The 23599-nt window shown below is 34.7% G+C and overlaps 1 protein-coding gene across 13 annotated transcripts in view; it reads left to right on the forward strand.

Moving 5' to 3' along the window:
* The window catches only part of PSD3 (pleckstrin and Sec7 domain containing 3), a 706817-nt gene that overhangs the window by 389825 nt on the left and 293393 nt on the right, over window positions 1-23599 (forward strand). For all 13 annotated transcript variants that reach the window (XM_073902616.1, XM_025886232.2, XM_073902618.1 and 10 more), the window contains one exon: window positions 18673-18762. In XM_073902616.1, coding sequence (XP_073758717.1) covers window positions 18673-18762 — 90 coding nt within the window. The remainder of the gene's footprint in view (window positions 1-18672; window positions 18763-23599) is intronic.

Below are 23599 nucleotides of genomic sequence, written 5' to 3' on the forward strand. Positions count from 1 at the left end.
CTATTTTTTTCTTTATACCACGTCTAGTTCCTTTTTCAATGGCAGTGTGTTACACAAGTGGCAGGAAAAGTCCAAGTAATATTTCACATATCCCTAAAAGTTGAACTTCTAATACTTCATTAGCTCATGGTTGGGGTTTATGAAAGAATACTTTGAATATCACATCCATAGCTTCTTGGTTTGGAAATTTACAAAGGATACTGCTTTGCCTGCTAATCATGCATATAAAAGAATAGACACCTGAGGGCAGCATAATACAATTAAACGTATTTGATAGAGAAGACTACAAAACAAAGGCAAAATAGCTTATAGCAGATCTACAAAACTGAACTAATTACCATATCTGTAGTATGATTTCCCCCCCCCCCATTTATTGTAGCATGTTGGAAGAGGTGGAATTGTCATGTGGGAGGGTATGCCTGCTGTGTTTTAAAACCCCAAGATTTATGAAGCCAGATTTTACCAATGGGTCATGAAAGCTTTTAGTTTCTCTGAAAGCAGGTTTTTCCACAATGCTTCCAGACTCTATATTATTAAAAATAAAAATATTAGGATTATTTTGCCTAATTCTGCAACCTGTAGGTCAGAGTATATGCTACGATCAGTTTTCCTGGTGAATACTTGAGATAGCTCTCCTTGCTAGAAGCTCTCTCTTAGAACTGAGTTTAGCTTTGAAGAAGGTTTCATTCCTCCAGTTGTCAGGGAAGGCATACTCAAAGCAAAGACTTGGTCACTCTTGTGCTGAATTTTGGTCAGTAGCTTGTATGATTTCTAGGTGACTCTAAAGAAGGAATCTCTTCATCTTAACTTTTTGCCCCTTTGCTCTCATTGTTTCCACTAAAGTTGGGAGCTAATTATCAACTGAGTGGGGAAAATGCCGTAATTTTAACAGCAAGGCACAGAATACATCAGGATGCCTAATCTCTTTGCATGCTCACTCATAATGTTATCCTCGATACAAATGCCACTTCCAGTTTTCTTTTAGTTCAGGGGGTCAGCTGGGCGCCTGGCTGGCTCATTGGTGGATCATGGGACTCTTAATCTCGGGGTTGTGATTTCGAGGCCCCCAGTGGGTGTAGAGATGACTTAAAAATAAAATCTTAAAAAAAAAAAAAAAGATCAGGGGTCAGCAAAGCATGACTCAGGTAAAATCCAGCTGATGGCCTGTTTTTGTAAGTGAAGGTTATGGAACACAGCCACACCCATTTCTTTACATTTTCACACTAAAATGATAAAGTTTTGAGTAGTTGTAACAGGGACCTCATGACCTGTAAAGCCTAAAATATTTCCTATATGGTTCTTTTCACAAATTTACAGAACTTTTCTCTTCTACACCCCCTGCCCTTAGTCCATGAAACCTTCTACTCTCTCTCCCAAACATAGTAGAGTAAGGTTGAGGATGATCCTTTTACTTAACATTCTGAATGAGAACATGTTAAAAACATACCTGAGTTCAGTTTTTCAGAAATGATAAATTCATCAAAGAATTTCTCTCTAAAAAGACATTTAATGTATCTTTAAAAGAAAACAAATGGAGAAAACAGCTCTTTCTTTTGTATTATAAGAGAACATATTTGAAAATGGCAATATAATCATTTGGGAGAAAAGCCTTAAATTTTTCTGGGGATATGAACCTCCCGTCTTGGGTTTTTTATCTTTTTGCTTAATATTTTCTCTCATTAAGGAAGGTGCCTTAATTGGCCAAATATTCAAAATTTGGGCCTGCCTGGTATTTTGGGATTTCAAATAAAATTCTTACTTTTTGTGGATTTTCCATTCTGTATGTTAAATTTTAGATTTAATTAAAGATGCCTCTTGATTTTAGTTAATGATCTAGAGATTCATATTCATCGAACAGCTCAGATTTGATTGGAAATATTTCATTGATTTCAAGAAAGGATTTCTGTGATTCTCAATGCATCAGGAGGCTTTTTCACATCTCCATGCCTTATTCATTTAATGGAAGGGAATCCAGAATATAAAAAGGTACTACAAAATTACTGCCTTGGCATGTAACTGGCCAGCATTTGTTTCAGAGCAAGCCTACTTTTTTCCAAAGTTATGAATCAATTTGGGAAGAAAATAGAACCATGGCAATGTGTGAGTTTCTCTGCGATAGCTATGAATGGTTGAGATACAAGATCAGTGATTACAGTTAGCTTTGTTCAGTGGAAAGTATTTGAATAATAGTATTTCAAGGTAATTGATACAATTTGGTATAACAAGAAGGAAAAATCCAGGTATTATATGAAGGAGTGTTTCTCGCTGACAAAGACTTCATTTCATTTTACTTTTACTCCATGACAAAAATGGAGTTTTTGTAAAACTCAGGTAATGTTTAAACATATATGTTAGTAAGGCACAAATGGACTAATGAGACCCTTTCCCTTTCCTTCTGGGCCTTACCTAGAATTACCACTGAGTCAGAGGAAGATAATAAGTAGCAGATATAAATAGCCTCAAACAATCAAATATTCAGTAAGTTGTTGAGCATCTTTGACTAATAGAAGGCCATGTATCTAGGTTATTTTCCTACATTAGTCAGACAAATTGAGGTACCAGGTATTGGGTGATTGTACTAATTCTTCCTTACTGTAGAGGACCCAAAGTGTATGAATTGTTTTTGTTGGTTCGAATTTACATATCCATTTTCTCCCTAATTGCTATTTTCCTAATTGTTATTTCAAAATCCATATGAGTCAAAATGGTATCTTTATACTAATGTAGGCTGTGAAAGTATATAAAAAGCAATGCTAAATAAGCAAGTAAATAAAATAAATTTGAATTTAGAATGAAGTATGACTTTATAAACCAAAATAATGCCAGGGACTTTGCCATTGTCTTTAAATGTTATAAGACATAACAATTATTAATTAAATGATGATTTATACCATACAATAGAAATTCATGGTGTCCTCAAGAAGTTTTTTCTGACTTAGTGATCTTTAAACGTATTGCTCATGAATCTTTCAGATTTTGAACAAAAAATAGTATCTTTCTTCCAGTTTAATGGTGTCCTCTAATTGTTTTCATTAAAAGTTTAAGTAATTAAAAATAATAAGATTTTGTGGTGTTTTCACTTGCTCTCTTATCATTCCTCTCCTCAGCTCCACAGTAATCTTGAAAACCAGTAGTCTTTCACAGTCACAGTAGCTGTGAAAACCAAAAGCTTAGCATTCACTGGATTGGGCAGTTAGGAGCTCCCTCAAGAGCCCCATTCCCGGAATTATCATTATTTGACTTGTCTGGCAGCTCCCTGGAAAACCCTCACTTGCAGAGCTTATTTTACTTCGATCTGACTCTATGCTCATTCCAGAAAAAACAGTCTTCTCCCCAGAGCATTTGACAGTTGTTCAACATTACTGCTGCATCTGGTGCTAATAGCAGTTGGGCAAACAAGAAGCTGACCAAAAAACTTAAAGGAAAAGCTGGGAAATATGGCATACTGGTGAACTCTGACATGTTCTTGGGAATCTTTGTCCACCTGTCTGGGAAAAACCTGAGAAGGCTCTAAGCTCTTACCTCTAACAACCCTTGAGATTCTGCATAAACAGAAAGTGAAGACTATAACAGATTTAAAAACTGTCTCCTGGAGCATTGAAGGTATTCCTTAACATGCATGCAGAACCCAATGACAAAGGCTGGGATACTTATTCATTCAAGGCATTTAAGGAAATCTCTATCCAATAATAAGCTGGTTACTGAGCTAACTGAGGCTTCAGGGGTCACATACAACAAAGAATTAGTTCAGGAAAAGCCATTAAACAAACAATACAGTAACAACAAACAGGTGGGGAAGGGGAGGAATCTGATTTACAGATTTGCCGCATTATTTAAAATCCTTAGTTTTCAACAAATAATTATGAGACTTGCAAAGAAATAGGAAAGTATGGGTCATACACAGTAAAAGAAAGCAGTCAATAGAAGCTGTCCTCTGGGAAAGCCAGACATTGGACTTAAAATATTAGAAAAATGAATTAAAAATATTCAACTATGTGCTGCCTACAAGAGGAACATTTTAGATTCAGAGACAAATATGTTGAAAGTTAAAGAATGAAAAAAGTAGTACTGTGTAAACAGGAATTGGAAGAGAGCCGGAGTTTCTATGTCAATATCAACAAAATATACTTTAAGGCCAGAATTACTAGAGACAAAGATATTTTATAATGATGAAAGGGTCAATGCACCAAGAGGATACAACAACTCTAAATGTAGGAACTTAATAATGTAGCCCTGTAGGGGCACCTGGGTGGCTCACTCGGTTAAGCATCTGCCTTTGCTCAGGTCATGATCCCAGGGTCCTGGGATCTAGCCCTGCATTGGGCTCCCTACTCTGTGGGGAGCCTGCTTCTCCCTCGGCCTGCTGCTCCCACTGCTTGTGCTCTCTCTCTTTCTCTCTGTCAAATAAATAAAATCTTTAAAAATAATAATATAGCCCTGTAATAAATGGATAAACAGGTGACAAGTGGAAGGTAGATAATATACCGAAAATCAGAGCACCAAAATATATAAAGCAAATATAGATCTAAAAGGAGAAATAAACAGTGGAATAGTAATAGTTGGGGCCTTTAATACCCACTATCACCAATGGATAGATCACTTAGAGAATCAACAAGGAAACAGTGGATCTAAACAATAGTATAGGTCTGATGGACCTAGGACACATATACATTCTGATATATACATTCCATCCAATAGCAGTAGAATACATATTATTTTTAAAGCACACATGGTGCATTATCTAGGAACAATCACATGTTAGGCTGCAAAACAAGTCTCAAGAAATAGAAGATAAAAATTATATCAAGTACCTTTTCTGACCACAGAGGTCAGAAAATGAAAATAGAAATCAATAACAGGAGGAAAAGTGGAAAGTTCACAAATATATGGAAATTAACAAACAGTGGATCAACGAAGAAATCAAAAAGGAAATGAAAAAGTATCTTGAGACAATTAAAAATCGAAACACAATATACTACAACTTGTGGGGTGCAGCATAAACAGTTCTAAGAGGAAACAATAGCTGTTAGCAATATGTCAAGAAAAAAAAGATCTCAAACAACCTAACCTTATAACTCAAGGAACTAAAAGAACAACAAACTAAGCCCACTGTTAGCAAAAGAAAGGAAATAATAAAGATAAGAGCAGAAATAAATGGAATAGAAAATAGGAAAGCAATAGAAAAGATTAACAAAACTGAGTTGGTTCTTTGAAACAATAACAAAATTGACAAACTTTTAGGAAGACTAACCAAAAGTAAAAGAGAGGACTCCTAAATAGATAAAATTATAAATGAAAGAGGCGACATTACAATAGACACCACAGAAATAAAAAGAATTATGAGAAACTACTGTTAACAATTATACTCCAACTTATTGGACAACCTAGAATAAATGGATAAAATTTCTAGAAACATACAGTCCACCAAGGAAATGGAAAACCTGAACAGACCAGTAATGAGTAAGGAGAGTGATTCAGTATCAAAATCCTCCTAACAAAGATAAGCCCAGCACCAGATGGTTTCACTGGTGAATGCAAACATTTAAAGAAGGATTAATGCCAGTCCTTGTCAAACTTCCAAAAAATTCAAGAGGAAGAGGGAACACTTCCAAAATCATTTACAAGAACAGCATTACCCTGATACAAAAGCCAGATAAGGTCAGTATAAGAAAAGAAAATTACAGGCCACCGATGAAGACATGCAAAAATTCTCGAAATACTAGCAAACCACATTTAAGAGCACATTAAAAGGAGCATAGACTGTGATCAAGGAGGCAAGTATGTTTCATCATACACAGATCAATAAATATGATATATTACATTAATAGAATAAAAGAAAATTATATAATTATCTTAATAGATGCAGAAAAAGCATTTAACAAAACATTATCATTTCATGATAAAAACTCTTAATACATTGGGTATGGAAGTATGTATACCTCAATAAAGGCCATACCACTGCTAACGTCATACTCCATGGTGAAATGATGAAAATTTTTCCTTTAAGAATGAGCGCTGTAAATTGTGTAAGACTGTTGAATCACAGACCCGTACCTCTGAAACAAATAATACATTATATGTTAAAAAAAAAAAAAGAAGATAGCAGGAGGGGAAGAATGAAGGGGGGGAAAACAGAGGGGGAGACAAACCATGAGAGACTATGGACTCTGAGAAACAAACTGAGGGTTCTAGAGGGCAGGGGGGGATGGGTTAGCCTGGTGATGGGTATTAAAGAGGGCACATACTGCATGGAGCACTGGGTGTTACATGCGAACAATGAATCATGGAACACTACATCAAAAACTAATGATGTAATGTATGGTGATTAACATAACATAATAATAAAAAAGGAACGAGGCAAGTGTTTCCATTCTCACTATGCCTATTCAATTTAGTAATGCAAATCCTAGCCATAGCAATCGAACAAGGAAAAGAAATTAAAAGAATCCAAATGGGAAAGAAACAAGTAAAATCATCTGTTGGCAAATGACATTCTTAAATATAGAAGACTAAAGACTATACTCTACACATACAAAAATGTTAGAACTAATAAAGGAACTTCGTAAAGATTGAAGATAAAAAGTTAATATGCAAAAAATCATTTCGGTTTTTATACACTAATGACAGAGTATCTGAAAAAGAAATAAAACAATCCCAGTCACAATATTATCAAAAACAATGAAATACTTAGGAATAAAAGGAGGTGAAAAGATCTGTACACTGAAAACTAGAAGACATTGATGAAAGAAACTGAAGATACAAGTACATGGAAAGATGTCCCATTTTTATAATTGGAATAATTAGTATTGTTAAGATGTCCATAGTACCTAAAGTCATCTCTAGATCCATTGCAATCCCTATTCAGATTTCAGTGGTAATTTTTACAGAAAAGGAAAAATAACCCTAAAATTTGTATGGTACCACAGAAAACCCCAGGGAGCCAAAGCATTTTTGAGAAAGAAGAACAAAGCCAGGTATATCACATTTCTGGATTTCAAACTACAAAGTTATAGTAGTTAAAACAGTATGGTACTGGCATAAAAATAGACACATAAACCAATGGAACAGAATTCAGAGCCCAGAAATGAATTGACATATATACAATCAACCTATATAAATTGATATATATGTGTGTATATATATGTATATAAATATTTTTTAGAGAGCATGAGCAGGGGTGGGGAAGGGGTAGAGGGAGGGGGTGAGAATCTTAAACAGACTCCACACTGAGCACAGAACCTGACATGGGGCTCAGTCTTGCAACCCTGAGATCATGACTTGAGCTGAAATCAAGAATTAGACACTTAACTGACTGAGCCACCCAGGTGCCCCATAATCAACTAATATTTGACAGGGGAGCCAAGAAAACTCTATGGGGTAATGATTGTCTCTACAATAAATGGTATTGGGAAAACTGGTTATCCACATGCCAAAAATGAAACTGGATCCCTATCTTACACAACTCACAAAATTAACTCAAGTAGATTAAAGACTTATATGTAAGGCCTAAAACCATAAAATCCTGGAAGAAAACATTGGAAAAAAGCTCCTTGACATTGGTTTTAGAAATGATTTTTTTAATCTGACACCAAAGCAAAAGCAACAGGCAAAAATAGGTAAGTGGTACTACAGCAGAATAAAAAGTTTGTACAGCAATGCAAACCACCATCAAAATGAAAAGGCAGCCTGTGAAATGAGAGGAAATATTTGTATATCATATATCTGATGAGAGATTAATATCCAAAAAATATAAGGAACTCCTACAACTCAATAGCAAGAAAAAAAAAAAAGAAAAACTAAAATTGGGAAAGGAACTGAACTTTTCCAAGGAAGATCTATTCAGATTGTCAACAGATACATGAAAAGAGGCTCACCATCACTTACCATCAGGAAATGCAAATCAAACACAATGAGATATTACCTCACAGCTGTTAAAATGGCTGTTATCAAAAAGAGAAAAGGAAACAAGTGCTGGTGAAGATTTGTAGAAAAGGGAACCCGTGTGCATTGTTGGTAGGAATGTAAATTGGTGCCTCTTGTCACTTCTGTGTACCATATTGAAGTTTTTGACTAGAGTAATTAGTCAAGGAAAAAATGCATCAAGATTAGAAAGGAATAAGTAAAATTAACTCTGTTTGCAGAAGACTTGATCTTGTATTTAGAAAATCTTAAAGAATCTACAAAAAAAAATACCTTAATCTCAAAAACAAGTTCAGCAAGGCTGCAGAATAAAAGTTGAATGTACAAAGATCAATATTTCTATATATCAGTAATGAATAATATGAAAATGAAATTCATTTACAGAAGCATCAGAAATACTAAGATACTTAAGAATAAACTTAAAATAAGACTAATATATTGATGTTGAAAACTATAAAACGTTCAAAGAAATCAAGTGATAAGTTATCCCATGGTCATCCCATAGGGACTGGGACACTTAATGTTAAAGTGGCATACTCTACAAAATGATCTTAAGAGTCAGTACAGTCACTGTCAAAACCCCAGTTGGCCTTTTTTCGGCAGGGGTTTGGTGGAGGTGGGTGAGTGGGGGTTTGTCAATCTTAAAATTCATGCAGAAAGGCCAAAAAAATCTAGAGCACAGAAATAACTTGAAGGACTTGTACTTTTTGATTGCAAAACTTCCTACAAAACAGTGCTAAAAGAAATTAAAGAAGACACAAATAAGTGGAAAGACTTCCCATGTTCATGGATTGAAGACAATATTGTTAAGATGTCCGTACCACCCAAAGTGATCTGTAGATTCAATACAGTTAGTATCAAAATCCCAATGGCATATTTTGCAGAAATAGAAAAAAAAAATCCTAAAATTCATATGAATTCTCAAGGTACTGTGGATAGCCCAAACAACTTTGGAAAAAAATGGAGAACCCACACGTCCTGATTCCAAAATATAGTGTAAGGCTACAATAAGCATAAGAGTGTGATACTGACATAGACAGGTAAATAGATCAATGGTTTGGAATACACAGTGCAAAGATAGACCCTTGCGTATTTGGTCTAATGATCTTCAACAAGGATGCCAAGACCACTCAATGGGAAAGGACAGTCAGTCTCTTCAAATTGTGTTGGGAATAAAGGATACCTAAGGCAGGAAAATGAAGTTGGACCTTTATACCATATAAAAAATTAACTCAAAATGGATTAACAATCTAAATATAAGACCTAAAACTGTAAAACTCCTAGAAGAAAATATGACGTTGGACCTAGCAATGATTTCTTGGCTATGATACACAAGCACAGGCAAAGCACAGGTAACAGAAGCAAAAATAGACAAATGGGGTTACATCAAACTTTTGTGCATGAAAGGACACAGTGGAGTTAAATGACTGCCAATGGAATGGGAGAAAATATTTGCAAATTATATATATGGTGAGGAATTAATATCCTGTAATGTACCAAAACTCTATAATAAAAAATCAAGGATGAAGGTAGTAAAATTAACCAAAATTACAACAGTTAGTTAATGGAAACATAAAATAAAAGGATGTAAAATGTGTCATCAAAAATATAAAATGTGGATGAGGAAAGTAAAATGGTAAAGCTTTGGAATGTGTTTAAAATTAAGTTTTTAGCAGCATTATCTACAGCTGCCAAATTATGGAAACAGCCCAAATATCCATTGACTGATGAATGGATAAAAAAGGAGTGAAATCTTGCCATTTGCAACGACATGGATGGAACTAGAGACTGTTACGTTAAGCAAAATAAGTCAGGGAAAGACAAATACTATATGATTTCACTCATATATATAATTTATAAAACAAAACAAAGGGGAATAAAAGAGGGAGAGAGCAAACCAAGAAGGAGATTCTTAACTATAGAGAACAAACTGATGGTTCCCCGAGGAAAGGTGGGGAGGGGGGCATAGGTGAAATAGATGATGGGGATTAAGGAATGCACTTGCTGTGATGAACACCTGATGTTGTGCAGAAGTGTTGAATCACTATATTGTATACCTGAAACTAATAGTACACTGTATGTTAACTAACTAATTTAAATAAAAACTTTAAAAAATAAAATTTGCTATCAACTTAAAACAGGCTGCTGTTTACATAAGATATTTTACGTGAACCTCACAGTAACCACAAGGAAAAAAACTTACAGTAAATAGACAAAAATGAGGAATGAATCTAAACAAAACTTGAAATAAAGCCATCAAGCCACAAGGGAAGAGAGAGAGAACTACAAAACAGCCAGAAAACAGTGAACAAGATGGCAATAAGTGTATGCTTATCAATAGTTACTTTCAATGTAAATGGACTAAATTCACCAATCAGAAGACATGGAGTGGCTGAATGGGTAAGGAAACAAGAGTCATCTACATGTTTCCTGTAGGAGACTCACTCCAGAAGTAAGGACACATGCAGAAAGTGAGGGGATAGAAAAAGATACTCCATGGAAATGGATCTGAAATGAAAGCTGGAGTAGGTATACTCATATCAGACGAGTAGACTTTAAGTAGGTATACTTATGTCAGAGTAGACTTTAAAAGACTGTAATAAAAACAGAAGGGCATTGCACAGTCTTAAAGGGGTCAATACAATAGGAAGATATAACACTTACAAATATATATGCCTTCAACGTAGTAGCACAAAGATCTATGAAGCAAATGTTACCAGACTTAGAGGGAGAAACTGAAAGCAGTGCAATAACAGTAGTGTTTCAATAATGGACAGACCATTCAGACAAAAGATCAAGATGGAAACATGAGGCTTAAAATGACACATTAAACCAGATGGATCTAATAACTATATACAGAACATTCCATCCAAAAGCAGCAGAATATACAAACTTCTCAAGTGCACATGGAACATTCTCCAAGGATAGATCACATGTTGAGTCACAAAACAATTCTCAGTAAATTCCAGAAAACTGAAATCACATCAAACATTTTTTCCAATCATAATGTTATGAAACTAGAAATTAATTACAAGAAGAAAATGAGTAAAAAAACTCAGAAAACTTGGAGATTAAACAATAAGGTACTGAACAACCAGGGGTCATTAAATAAATCAAAAGAGAAAGAAAAAAATATCTAGAGACACATAAACAGAAATATGACATATCAAAGTTTATGGGATGCAGCAATCCCAAATCTGTAACACCTAACAAAAATGGTTCTAAGAAGGAAGTTCATAGCAATATAGACCTACTTCAAGAAACAAGAAAAACCTCAATCTAGCTTTACACCTAAGAGAACAAAAGAAAGAAGAGCAAAGCCCAACATTGGTAGAAAGAAGAAAATAATAAAGATCAGAGAGGAAATAAATGAAATAGAGACTAAAAAGACAGTAGAAAAAGAATCAGTGAAACTAAGAACTGGTTCTTTGAAAATATAAACAAAATCAATAAACTCTTAAGCTTGACTAACCAAGAAAAAAAGAGGACTCAAATAAAATAAGAGATGAAAGGGAAGTTAAAACTGATATCCCCGAAATACAAAGGATCATAAGAGACTACAATGAACAATCATATGCCAACAAGGTGGACAACCTAGAAGAAATGGGTAAATTCCTAGAAACATACCATCTTCCAAGACTGAATATGAAGAAATATAAATTTTAATAGACTTTTACCAGTAAGGAGATTAAAATAGTAATCAGAAATCTCTCAACAAATGGAAGTTCAGGATCAGATGGCTTCATTGGCAAATTCTATCAAACATACAAAGAAGATTTAATATTCTTCTCAAATTCTTCCAAAAAATTAGAGAGGAGGGAACCTTTTCCAACACATTTTACAAACCCAGCATTATCCTGATACCAAACCCAGACAGGGACACCACAAAAAAAGGAAAATTATAGGTCAATATCCTTGATGAACATAGAAGCAAAAATGCTCAACAAAGTATTAGTAAACGGATCCAGTAATATGTTAAAAAGATTATACACCATGATCAAGTGGCATTTATTTTGGGGATGCAAGGATGGTTCAACATCTGCAAGTCAATGTGATCTATTAACAAAGTGTATGATAAAAATCATGTGACATCTCAATAGACAAGAAAAAGCATTTGATAAAATTCAACATTCATTTATGTGAAAAACTCAACAGAGTGGGTATAGAGGGAACATACCTAAACACAATAAAAGCCATATATCACAGTCCCGGAGCTAGCATCATAGGCAACAGCAGCTGAAGGCTTTTCCTCTAAGAACAGGAACAATAGAGGGTTGCCCACTCCTATCACTTTAATTAAATATAGTATTAGAAGTCCTAGGTACATCAGTTAGACAAGAAAAAGAAATAAAAGACATCCAAATCAGAAAGGCAGAAGTAGAACTGTTTTCACAGATGACATGCTACTACATATAGAAAACCCTGAAGAATCCACCAAAATCTGGTCCATTGGAACTGATAAATGAATTCAATAAAGTTGCAGGACACAAAATCAATATATAGAAATCCATGGCATTTTTATATGCTAATAACAAAACATCAGAAAGATAAATTAAGAAAACAATCCCATTTATAATTGCAAACAATCACAAAGAGTAATATACCCAGGAATGAATTTAACTACAAAGGTGAAAGACCTATACTCTGAAAACTATAAGACACTGATAAAATAAATTGAAGATGACATGAATAAATGGAAAGATATTCCATACTCAGGGAAGAGTTTGAAAAAATTACTATTGGTGGGGCACCTGGGTCGCTCAGTCATTGGGCGTCTGCCTTCTGCTCGGGTCGTGATCCCGGGGTCCTGGGATCGAGCCCCGCATTGGGCTCCCTGCTCAGCGGGAGGCCTGCTTCTCCCTCTCCCACTCCCCCTGCTTATGTTCCCTCTCTCGCTGTGTCTCTCTCTGTCAAATAAATAAAAATCTTTAAAAAGAAAATAAAAAAAGAAAAAAATTACTATTGTTAAAATGTCCATACGACTTAAAATAATCTACAGATTCAGTTCAATACCAATCAAAATCCTAATGGCATACTTCACAGAACTAGAACAAGTAATTGTAAAATTTGTATGGAACCACAAAAGCTTCCAAAGAGTCGAAGTGATCCTGAGAAAGAACAAAGTTGGAGATATCATGCTACCTGACTTCAAACTGTAATACAAAGCTGTAATGATCAAAAAGTATGTTATTGGTATGAAAATAGACACACGGATCAGTGGAATGAAATTGAAAGCCCCAAAATAAATCCACATATATATGGACAATTAAACTACAAAAAAGGAACCAAGAACATACAATGGGGAAAGGATAGTCTCTTCAACAAAGAGTGCTGGGAAAACTACAGCTACATGCAAGATAATGAAACTATACCCACTACCACCTTACACCATACACAAAAATTAACTCAAAATGGATTAAAGACTTGAATGTAAGACCTGAAACCATAAAATTCCTAGAAGAAAACATAGGAAACTCCTAGACATCAGTCCTAGTGATGTCTTTTTGGACCTGACTCCCAAGATGAGAAACAAAAGCAAAAATAAACAAAAATGGGACAGTATGAAACTAAAAAGCTTCTGGAAAGGAAAACCATCATTGAATCATAAAGGCAACCTACTGAATGCAAGAATATATTTGCAAACCATATATCCGATATGGGGTTAATATCCTATATATATAAAGAACTCCTATAACTCAACAAAACCCAAATCTGAATAGACATTTTTCCAGAGAAGGCAAAGGGCAAATGAGAAGATGCTCAGCATTCTCAGCATCACTAATTTTTAGGGAAATGCAAATCAAAACCAAGTGAGATAACACCTCACACCTGTTAGAATGGCTGTTATTGAATGACAAGACAAGAAATAAGTGCCAGATAGGATGTGGGAGAAAAGGAACCCTCACACACTGCTGGGATTGTAAATTGGTGTACCCACTATGGAAAACATTATGGAGATTCCTCAAGAAATTAAGAATAGAACTACCATATGACTCAACTATTCTACTTCTGTGTATTTTTTTGAATACGAAAACACTAAAAAATACGCATGCATCCCTATGTTCCTGACCCAGATATGGAAACAGGCTAAATATCCATCAGTAGACAAATGGAAAAAGATGTGGTATGTATGTACGTATGTATGCGTGTGTATGTACAATGGAATATTAGCCATAAAAAGAATGAAATGTTGCCATTTGAGACATGGATGGACCTTGAGTGTATTATCCTAAGCAAAATAAGTCAGATGCAGAAAGACAAATACAGTGTGATTCCCCTCATATTTGGAAAGTTAGAAAATAAATGAACAAACAAAACAAACTCGTAGATACAGAAAACAGAGTAATGCTTACCAGAGTGTAAGGGGATTGGGGAGTGGGTGAAATGGGTAAAGGAGATAACTGTATGGTGATGGGTGGTAACTGGACTTGTGGTGGTGATCATTTGGTAGTGTACGCAGATGTCAAGTTACAAAGCTGTACACTTGAAATATATATATATATACACACACACACTTATACATACATATATGTGTGTATATATATATACGCACATATATATATACATACACAACATATACAAGAAAGTACTCTATGATTCCACTTACGTAAAATAACTAAAGCAGTCAAATTCAGAGAAGCAGAAAGAAAGAATGATTGTTACCAGAGGCTCAGGGGAGGGGAAAAGGGGAGTTGTTTTTTAATGGTATAGAGTTTAAGATTTGCAAGATGCAAAAGTTCTGAAAGTCTGTTTTATAGCCATATGAATATACTTAACACTACTGAACTCTACACTTAAATATGGTTAAGATGGTAAATTTTTTCTATGTATTTTTTAGCCACAGTAAAGTACAAAGGCAAAAACAACTTACTACAAAGCTACAAGAATCAAGAGAGTATTATACTGGCATCCAGTCATATGGCTAGGTCAATACAATAGAATTGAGAATTTGTACTAAACCCTTACATTTATGGTCAGTTGATTTTGAACAAGGATGCCAAGATTATTCAGTGGGAGAAGGAATAGCCTTTTCAACAAATGGTGTTGGGATAGCCACATGGAAAAGAATGAACTTGGATATGTTTTTCCTGTACAAAAATTATTGCAATATGGATCAAATATCTGAATGTAAGAGCTAACTGTAACATTTTTAGAAAGCATTGGAATAAATCTTTCTGACCTTGGATTAGGCAATAATTTGTTAATTTGACAATAGAAACACAAGCAGCAAAAGAAAAAATACATACACTGGATTTCACTGAGATCAAAACTTTCTGTGCTTCAAACAACACCATCAAGAAAAGATAACCCACAGAACAGGAGAAAACATTTTCAAAGTATATATCTGATAAGGAGTTTTGTATCCAGAATATATAAATAACTTCTACAACTCAACAAGAAAAGACAAATGACTCAATAAGAAAAGGGCAAAGAGTTTAAGAAGGCATTTCTTCAAAGGATATATACAAATGGCCAATATTTGCATGGAAAGGATGAACATCATTAGTCATTAGGGAATTGCAAATCAGAGCCACAAGATGGCAATTCATATCTACTAGAAATGTCTAAAATAAAAAAGATAAATGTTGGTAAGGATGTGGAAAAATTGGAACTTACACTTTTAGTGGCGATGTAAACTGGTGTGGTCTGTTTGGAAAAAATTCTGACAGTTTCTCAAATGATTAAACATAGAGTTACCGTACGACCTAGCATTCCTACTCCTGAGTTATATATATAGGAGAAATAAAAACATATGTCTACAAAAAACTTTACACAAATATTTATAGCAACATTATTCATAATAACCAAAATGTGGTAACAGTCCAGTCAGCCATCAACTTCTGAGTGGAAAATTTGTTATATTCATACAGTGGAATGTTATTTTGCAATAAAATACTGATACATGCTAGAATATGGATGTACCTTGAAAAAAATATGGTAGATGAAAGAAGCCAGTCAAAAAAGGCCATGATTCCATTTATGTGAAATATTCCTGCACAGGCAAATCCATACAAATAAAAAGATTAGTGGTTGCCAGGAGATGGGTGTTGGGAATGGGAGGAGAGATATAGGAGCTGACTGTTAATGGATATGGGGTATCTTTTTGGGTGATGACAACGTTCTGAATTTAGATAGTGGTGATGGCTGCAGAACTCTATCAATATATTAAGAATTATTGAATTGTAGGGGCACCTGGATGGCTCAGTCGGTTGAGTGGTGGACTCTGATTTCAGCTCGGGTCATGATCTCAGTTGGGTTCCGCGCTCAGCGTAGAGTCTGCTTGTCCCCTCCCTCCCCCTCTGCCCCTCCCTCTGCTTGCCCTTGCTCTCTCTCAAATAAATAAATAAGAATCACTGAATTGTATAATTCAAAAGGGTGAATGTTACGTGGATTATATTTCAATAAAGCTGGTATTTGTAAAAAGTTACAGTGAGCAGACACTCCATCATATGAAAAAGTCAACTCTTTATTTCACCTTTTTTTTCTAATATTCATAACTGTTTAATTTTCCATAGTTTTTTTTTTCATGTAATATGTTTTTATACTTGGGAATCTTTTATTGATTATTTGATACTTTCTTGTAACAAAATATCTCATGACTATAAAATACAACGAATGTTTAAATATAAATCATTCTGCAAGAAATTGTTGCTATGAACAATACAAAGTTGATTTTAAAAAGATAGTGTTACAAATATTTGAATTCACCAGATCACATATTAAAGAAAATTTTGGTTTTTAACTGATGGTTAAATCATGTCATCTTTTGATTTTTGAGAATTGGAAACTGCCTGACTTGGAAAAGAATTTATGTAGTCATTATTCATTCATTTTTCTCAGGTCCTCAGAACATAACCAGAAAGACCTTGTCAAGTCGTTATCAAAATGACTATTGAATATTCTTGTTACTTTTTACCTTAAGGTACCTTTTGTTTTTTTTATTATTATGTTCAGTTAGCCAACATATGTACCTTTTTGGATCTGATATATTTGATAAGGATTGGGAAGGTTGAGATATTGTGTTTTTCAATATAATATTGTGAAATAGTATTTTTTATTAAAGTTTCTGTGCTTTAAATAAATTTTTCATCAGAACTTAGGGCTGCAGATTTAACTTACTTAAAATAATTGGCAAAGTCAGTTCTCGTTGTTAAAACATTCATCCAGTCATGTGAAGTCTGACTGCCCTCTTTGCTGATGGAAGAGGCAAGGTTTTTAGCAACAGTTAGTTAGCACTTTTACTCTAACTAATTCGATAGGATCAGTTGGATGATTTGTTTCATGTTATAAGGTAGAAGAGCAGCTGTGAGAGGGGGAGTGGAAAGCAATTACTTTAAGACACATAGGTGTATATGTCCCCAGGCAGATCTGTATTTTTGAAGTTCAGGTTTTGTATACATACTCTAAAAACTATCTATGGCTTTGCATCCCTTTTAAAGTCTTAATATTTTTCCTCAACTTGAAGACTAACGTCCTACCCCACTCTTAGTCTTTTCTGAAAAATAGCCTCACAGAGTATACATTTTATTTGTATGCATATTATTGTACAAGGATATTAATATGTTGGTACACTTCATATTCACTTGGACCACATTTGCCAGAGATCCCATGCGGTTGCGTGTATATTCCACACCCCGCTCCTGCACTCATGATGGATTTCTGTTGGTGTCAGATTGAGCCTCTGAATCCTCCCTGACTGGCAGCTCTTACTAGTTGACTGTGGCTGGCATAGGAGTTTTATTAGTTTTCTCAGTCTAACATATTTGTATCTTCTCTTTTTTTGTTACTTTATATTTTCTGTTTGCTTTTTTTTTCATTTTGTTTATTAATGTGATTTTTTGGTTAAACTTATTCTTAAATCTTAAACTTCATCTTAAATGTGTTTGGAGACAATTTTCCATGGGTCTCTTGCATTTCTGTACATTTTGTGAACAGGAGCTTTGGTTGCTTTTGTTCTGTTCTATTTTTTCAAAATTGTTCCTGCAGTGAGCAGTTTGGAAAATATAGTGACTTTAGAGCAATGGATAGGTTTGCTTATAGCCTTGGATGAGAAGAGTTGGTTTCTTATTTAGAGCAAAAGCAATAGGCATGCTTACTGTCCATTACAAATATTCAGATTCCCAAATCTTGGGGCTCTTTTCCTGTATCACAACCCACTGTGTGTGCATGTCAGCTGGCCCTGTCAGGTTCTGTGAGAATTGGGACTCAGGAAACTGGAGCAAGAAAATGCTGATATTTTGGCTACTCCTGTTGTTGTAAAAAAATTCCTGTGCCTCCGACTCAGGAATCTTACTTCATCTGCCAACATGTGAGATTGTGGTAGACTAGTTTGTTAGCTTGAAAGTGGGCTAAAATCTCAGATCCTTCACAGTTCTTGACAATATGTAGGAAATAAAAATAAACAAGCAAATAAATATCAGAGTTTAGCTCAGAAATGTCATTTTATCCATGTTTTCCATTAAAAACTACCTTATATATATATAAATGTAGCATAGATTTCTCAGATGTTTTCTTAGGTTAAAATAAAGGTTTGGCATAATTTTGCTATTTATATTTAATGACTGTTTTGAAAGCATAATAAGCCATCTGTTTCTTATAAGTTTGTATTATATGTATGTGTGGATATATGCACATATAGGGGCATGTGTATTCATGTTTTGAAAAGCCAAATCAGTCTTGCTTTGCTTAATCACAGTTTTAAGAATTCCATGTATGTATGTCATTATGATGTATTATTTGCCTCTATTCCAGAATATTGGAAAGAAGATGACCTGCCAAGAGTTCATTGCAAACCTTCAAGGGGTAAATGAGGGTGGTGATTTCTCCAAGGATCTACTGAAAGTAAGCATTGAAATACTGGTTTTTAAAATATGTTTATATTTTATCTTTTCTGTTTATTTTTTGATCTAAAATAAACAGGCCAAGGATTACTTAAGTATTTTGTTTTTTGCTTTTGGTTTTGTTGGTGATATTTCTGTTGGACCTCATCCTTGATGTGTCAGACTGCAAATACCCTTCAATGAATAAATGCTAAAAGTTCACATTGTAATCAGTAATACTGAGATAAGTAGATTTGGAATAATTGGTGATTCAAATAGTGAGCAGTTTTTGTTTTATTTGTGAGCATACTGACAGAACTTGAAAAAGATCACAAAGGTATATTCACTATAGAAACAGAAAAACATTTACATACTATAATGGAAGCTGTATTCAGTCCCTAGTTACAGAACTAGAACTTAAGTTGTCTCTGGAAATCTGAGTAATTGTAGAATGTTTAATTATTTATAGTTAGCTTTATTATTGGTAACAACCAGCATGTTTTTCTGTATCAGAATTGTTTTCAAGGAGACAATGAAATCAGCTTTAGAATTTATAACATTCTACAGCAGTATAAATGAGGTATGCATTTGTTTAAATATAAAATAGTGATTGATAATGGATGTGAATATTTTAGAAGTTCAGGATAAGATATGTATGTTGACAGTGTGAGTTTTACAGATTCCTATTTGATTCTAGTCTTTTTAAAAACTTTGTACATATGTAGATTTCTTTGGCAATTCCTTTCAATTTGCTAAGGGCAACACATATGAATTGTGGTATGATCTGGAAATGTACCAGTTGAGAATAAGTCCTTTATTATGTTTTATGTATCTTTCAAACCATATAAAATATATACAGGAGAGTTCTAGATTTTGAAAGTCATATACTATGGAAAGTGAAAGAAGGCTTAAGAATATGGTATTATGAGATTCTCTTACTGACTTTAATTGCAGCTCATTAAAAAATTACATTATGTAAAAAGCAGGAAGAAAAGCATCTTCAGGTTACTATAGAAAGAAGTGTTTTTTAGATTGTTTCTTTATAGGACAAATGCTGCCATTGCTGAAGCTACAGTTCTGAATGGAAAATAAAAGGTGTTGGATTTTGACATGATAAATATATTCTCTACATCCATTGAAGATGTACTGTAGACACACGTTAACAAATCTTTTTTCAGTTTAGTGGTATTAACGTGGAAAATAATGCAGTCTTTCTAAGGATTTTTTCAAGTTATGTCAGAGGCTTTTATCAAGTTATGTCAGAAGTAGAAATTGGCAGGAAAATTTTTCAAGTGAAGCTTTTATATTTTATTGGTAGGCTTATGGTAACATGCATGACTGTGGATGAATTATTGGGCAAATTTAGAGCATATTTGATGAGCTGTCTGAAACCAAATGTAGTTAACATACAGTCCAGTTGCTGCCGTTCACCTTGGGTAAACATATGTTCTTTGGTTTACTCTGCCAAGAATTTTCTGGATGATTTGTTACAGTTGTGCCATTGAGATCATGTTTATAAACCTCAGGGGGGAAATATTTATTATACTCTTTTATTTACTGTAGGAAGATGACAGTGAAATGACACTGAAAGTGACAGTGGGATTTAGCATGGAAATTGTCAAGTAAAATACTGATTTCCTTTAGTAGCCAAAACCCCAGCCACTCACCCACCTAAGATGGGAGTTTTCCATTTCAGTAAGAATCTGGATTTTACTGCAGATTTCATCAAGAAAAGGTTTTCTTCAAACCATTTTTGTTTCGTTTCTCTTCCATGTGGCTATTCTTTTTTCCTTCCCTGCCCTCCTGCTCTCCCCCCAACCGACTTTCCCTCCTTTACTTCCTCTGTTTCTATTTATCTATGTTTTTTCCTTTCTCTTGTGCTCTTTTTGTCTCTCTTTTTTTCCTCTTCTCTCTGTCTCAAACTCTCTCCCTCACTCTCTTTCTCAATGGCTATCTCTTGATTCTCTTCAGAGATAAATTACTAGGTGGAATGTTAATTTGAACTTTTGTGGAAAATGATTATACACATGTCACATAGAGAGATAAACACAAAACATTTGGTATTATGTTACAGGTTCTGAGTAACCTAACCCCTTTCTTTCTTCTTCCACCCTCTCTCCAACTTGAAAATTATAGGCACCTACAACATTCAGTTTAATTTATTAGTTAAGATGCTTAGAGTTACATGGATTGAATTGAGCCTTTCATTGCTGCATATTGATCTTATTACTTTTAGATTTCTTTGGCTCAAAAATAGCATTTGGATCTATGTCTGTTCAGATTTCTTTGGACCAGCAGTAAGATTTCACCTTATGACTGTTGTTCAATGTGGTTGGGTAGTAGGGAATATTTATTGATGGTCCATTGTGCATTCACTGGGTATTGTGGACCTGGAGAACATGCTGGAATTAAATGGGCCCCTGTCCTCAAAAACTGCTTAGAAAGATGGGTGGTTCTTTTTCCCTTAAAATAAATAGTTATTCCACATTAAAATTAAAATATAAACTGATTCTGCTTGTTCTCAACAGAAATGGTTATCAAAAACGATAAACCGTAATGTATTTAAATGTATGAAAAATGAGAAATTTATTTCAAGCCTTTAATTCAGAGACTTCAGTTAATATTTTGCTTTAATTTTGCCTTGACTACATGAAAGGGATAGATGATACATTGAGCCCTTTTTTTATAATTACAGTTCCACTGCAGTGTCCCTTTTTTTTTTTTAAGATTTTATTTATTTATTTGACAGAGAAAGAGCACAAGCAGGGTGAGCGGCAGGCAGAGGGAGAAGGAGAAGCAGTCTCGCCACAGAACAGGGGGAGCCCAATGTGGGACTCGATCCCAGGACCTCAGGATCATGACCTGAGCCGAAGGCAGACGCCTAACCGACTTTGCCACCCAGGCGCCCTGCAGCGTCCCTTCTGACCTGATGACCTAACAGATAAATGAGTGCTTTGTGTGAATAAGAATGTTTCTCCCACAAGTTGCTTTGAGTATAAATTCTAGATGCCTACAGTAGAAGGTATAATCTAAGTAGAATTAGTTGGAGACCAAAGGACAACCAGTGATAGAATATTATTTAGGTTCTTTAAAGTTGAAGTCTGGCTGTGAAGATGTGGTGTTTGAGAGAGGCCTTTGAAGTATAGGTACCATTTTAGTAGTAGCCTTATTTTGTTTTTTAGTTAGATTATTATTTATTTCATTTCCTCCCACCTTTCCCACCCATAAACATTAATGTTCTCTGTCATAAGTACCTTTCACTAAATCAGGACAGCAATTCATTTAACAAAATACACCAAACCTTCTGGCATGTTTCATGGCTGTATAGGGACTGCCCATCCCAACACTTGGTTGTGGTTTGTGCTTAAGCATTCTTAAGGGACAATGTGGAAAAGAAAGGTAAGGGAGGTTCTGCTTTTGGTTCTCATAGACTTAATAAGATATTCCTAAGATTTTTTAGTAAGTAATAAAACTATTAAGTACATGAATAGAGAGGGATGAGAATGTAAAATGTGGGCCAAGTCTGGGTTGGAGGCTAAACTTTCTGAGACACTATAGTGTGGTGATTATGATTATGGACTTGGGAGCTGTGTTGATTGGGTTCTAATCCCAGTGCCCCTCTCTTAGTAGCTGAGAGATTGTAAGCAAATTCACTGAAATTTTGTCTCTTGATTTCTGGATCTGTGAAATGGGAGATCCTATTAGTACCCACCTCATCAGTTGTTTTAACAATTGAATGAGTTAACCTATAAAGTCTTTAGAGTCCTAGCATGTAATAAATGCTATATGTGTTAGCTATTGTAACTTTTTATTTTTAATATTTTATTCTTTACCTAGCTTGAAGTGGATTGGGAAGGGCCTCCATCCCTTCCTGCAGGGTTTGGGTCTAAGGTGTTTTATAAGTATGAGGGCTAAGTGGGATTAGCTTTTATTCACAAGATCTCTCTCGCCCATCCTTTTTTAGCATAACCATGCACATTTTCTTGCTCTTTCAAACAGACCATCTGTGACCTTGAGCTTAAGCATTTCCTCTTTTTGTGGTAAGATTTTTAACCCTCATCATTTATGGCTTCCTTTCTTCCCAAAGATTGTTGATTCCAAAGAATGGCTGTCAGAATTTTCCACAAGAAGCGTTTGTTCCATAAAGTCTGTGTTAACATTGTGGAGGCACTTGAAAATGAACCTTGGTTAGAACTTCCCTCTTGCCACGCTTTTATATCTTATATTTGGTTTGGATCTTTGAAACTGCAAGATTGGAGGTCCCGAGCCTTCTTACCTAGGACTATTTGGAGAAAATATGAGAGCCAGGTGGACATCTAGCAACCTTTCTTTTTGTCCCTGGAATTTTTAATCACTTCAAATAATTCACATCTCCATTAATATCCCAGGATTATTTTGGGATCTTCAAAGAGGAGAAGAACTAATTTGCTTCCTCAAATGTTCTTCAGGATTCCAGGACCAGTTTAAGTTTGGTTTTAAATTATTCTATAAGTTTTATTTCTTCTGAGTTTCCTATGAATCTCTATTCTTGATTTTAACAGAAAAGCCACATTTTTATCTTTAGTCCATTCTGTGTTCTATTTCTAACCTGGGTGGTTGATAATCCTTCATTTCTCATTACATATAGGGGGAAACACAGGAATTTTGGGTGATGGACACCTGTTATTTAAATATTTAGAGGGGAAGTAGCTATTTCAAAATATATTTACATAAAAGCAGGAAAGAAGCAATGGGAAATAAGGCAAAAGGAGCCAATGAAAAGTGTCATAGAAACGTATGGGGTAGAAGGTTAGTTATTGCTTGCATAATAATTTCATTTTGGGGAGATCCAGACTGAAGATTTTGACAATGAAACATGA

Source organism: Callorhinus ursinus, unplaced genomic scaffold, assembly GCF_003265705.2.
Source record: "Callorhinus ursinus isolate GAN/ISIS: 27379988/994484 unplaced genomic scaffold, GSC_fseal_2.0 scaffold17, whole genome shotgun sequence".
NCBI lineage: Eukaryota > Metazoa > Chordata > Mammalia > Carnivora > Otariidae > Callorhinus > Callorhinus ursinus.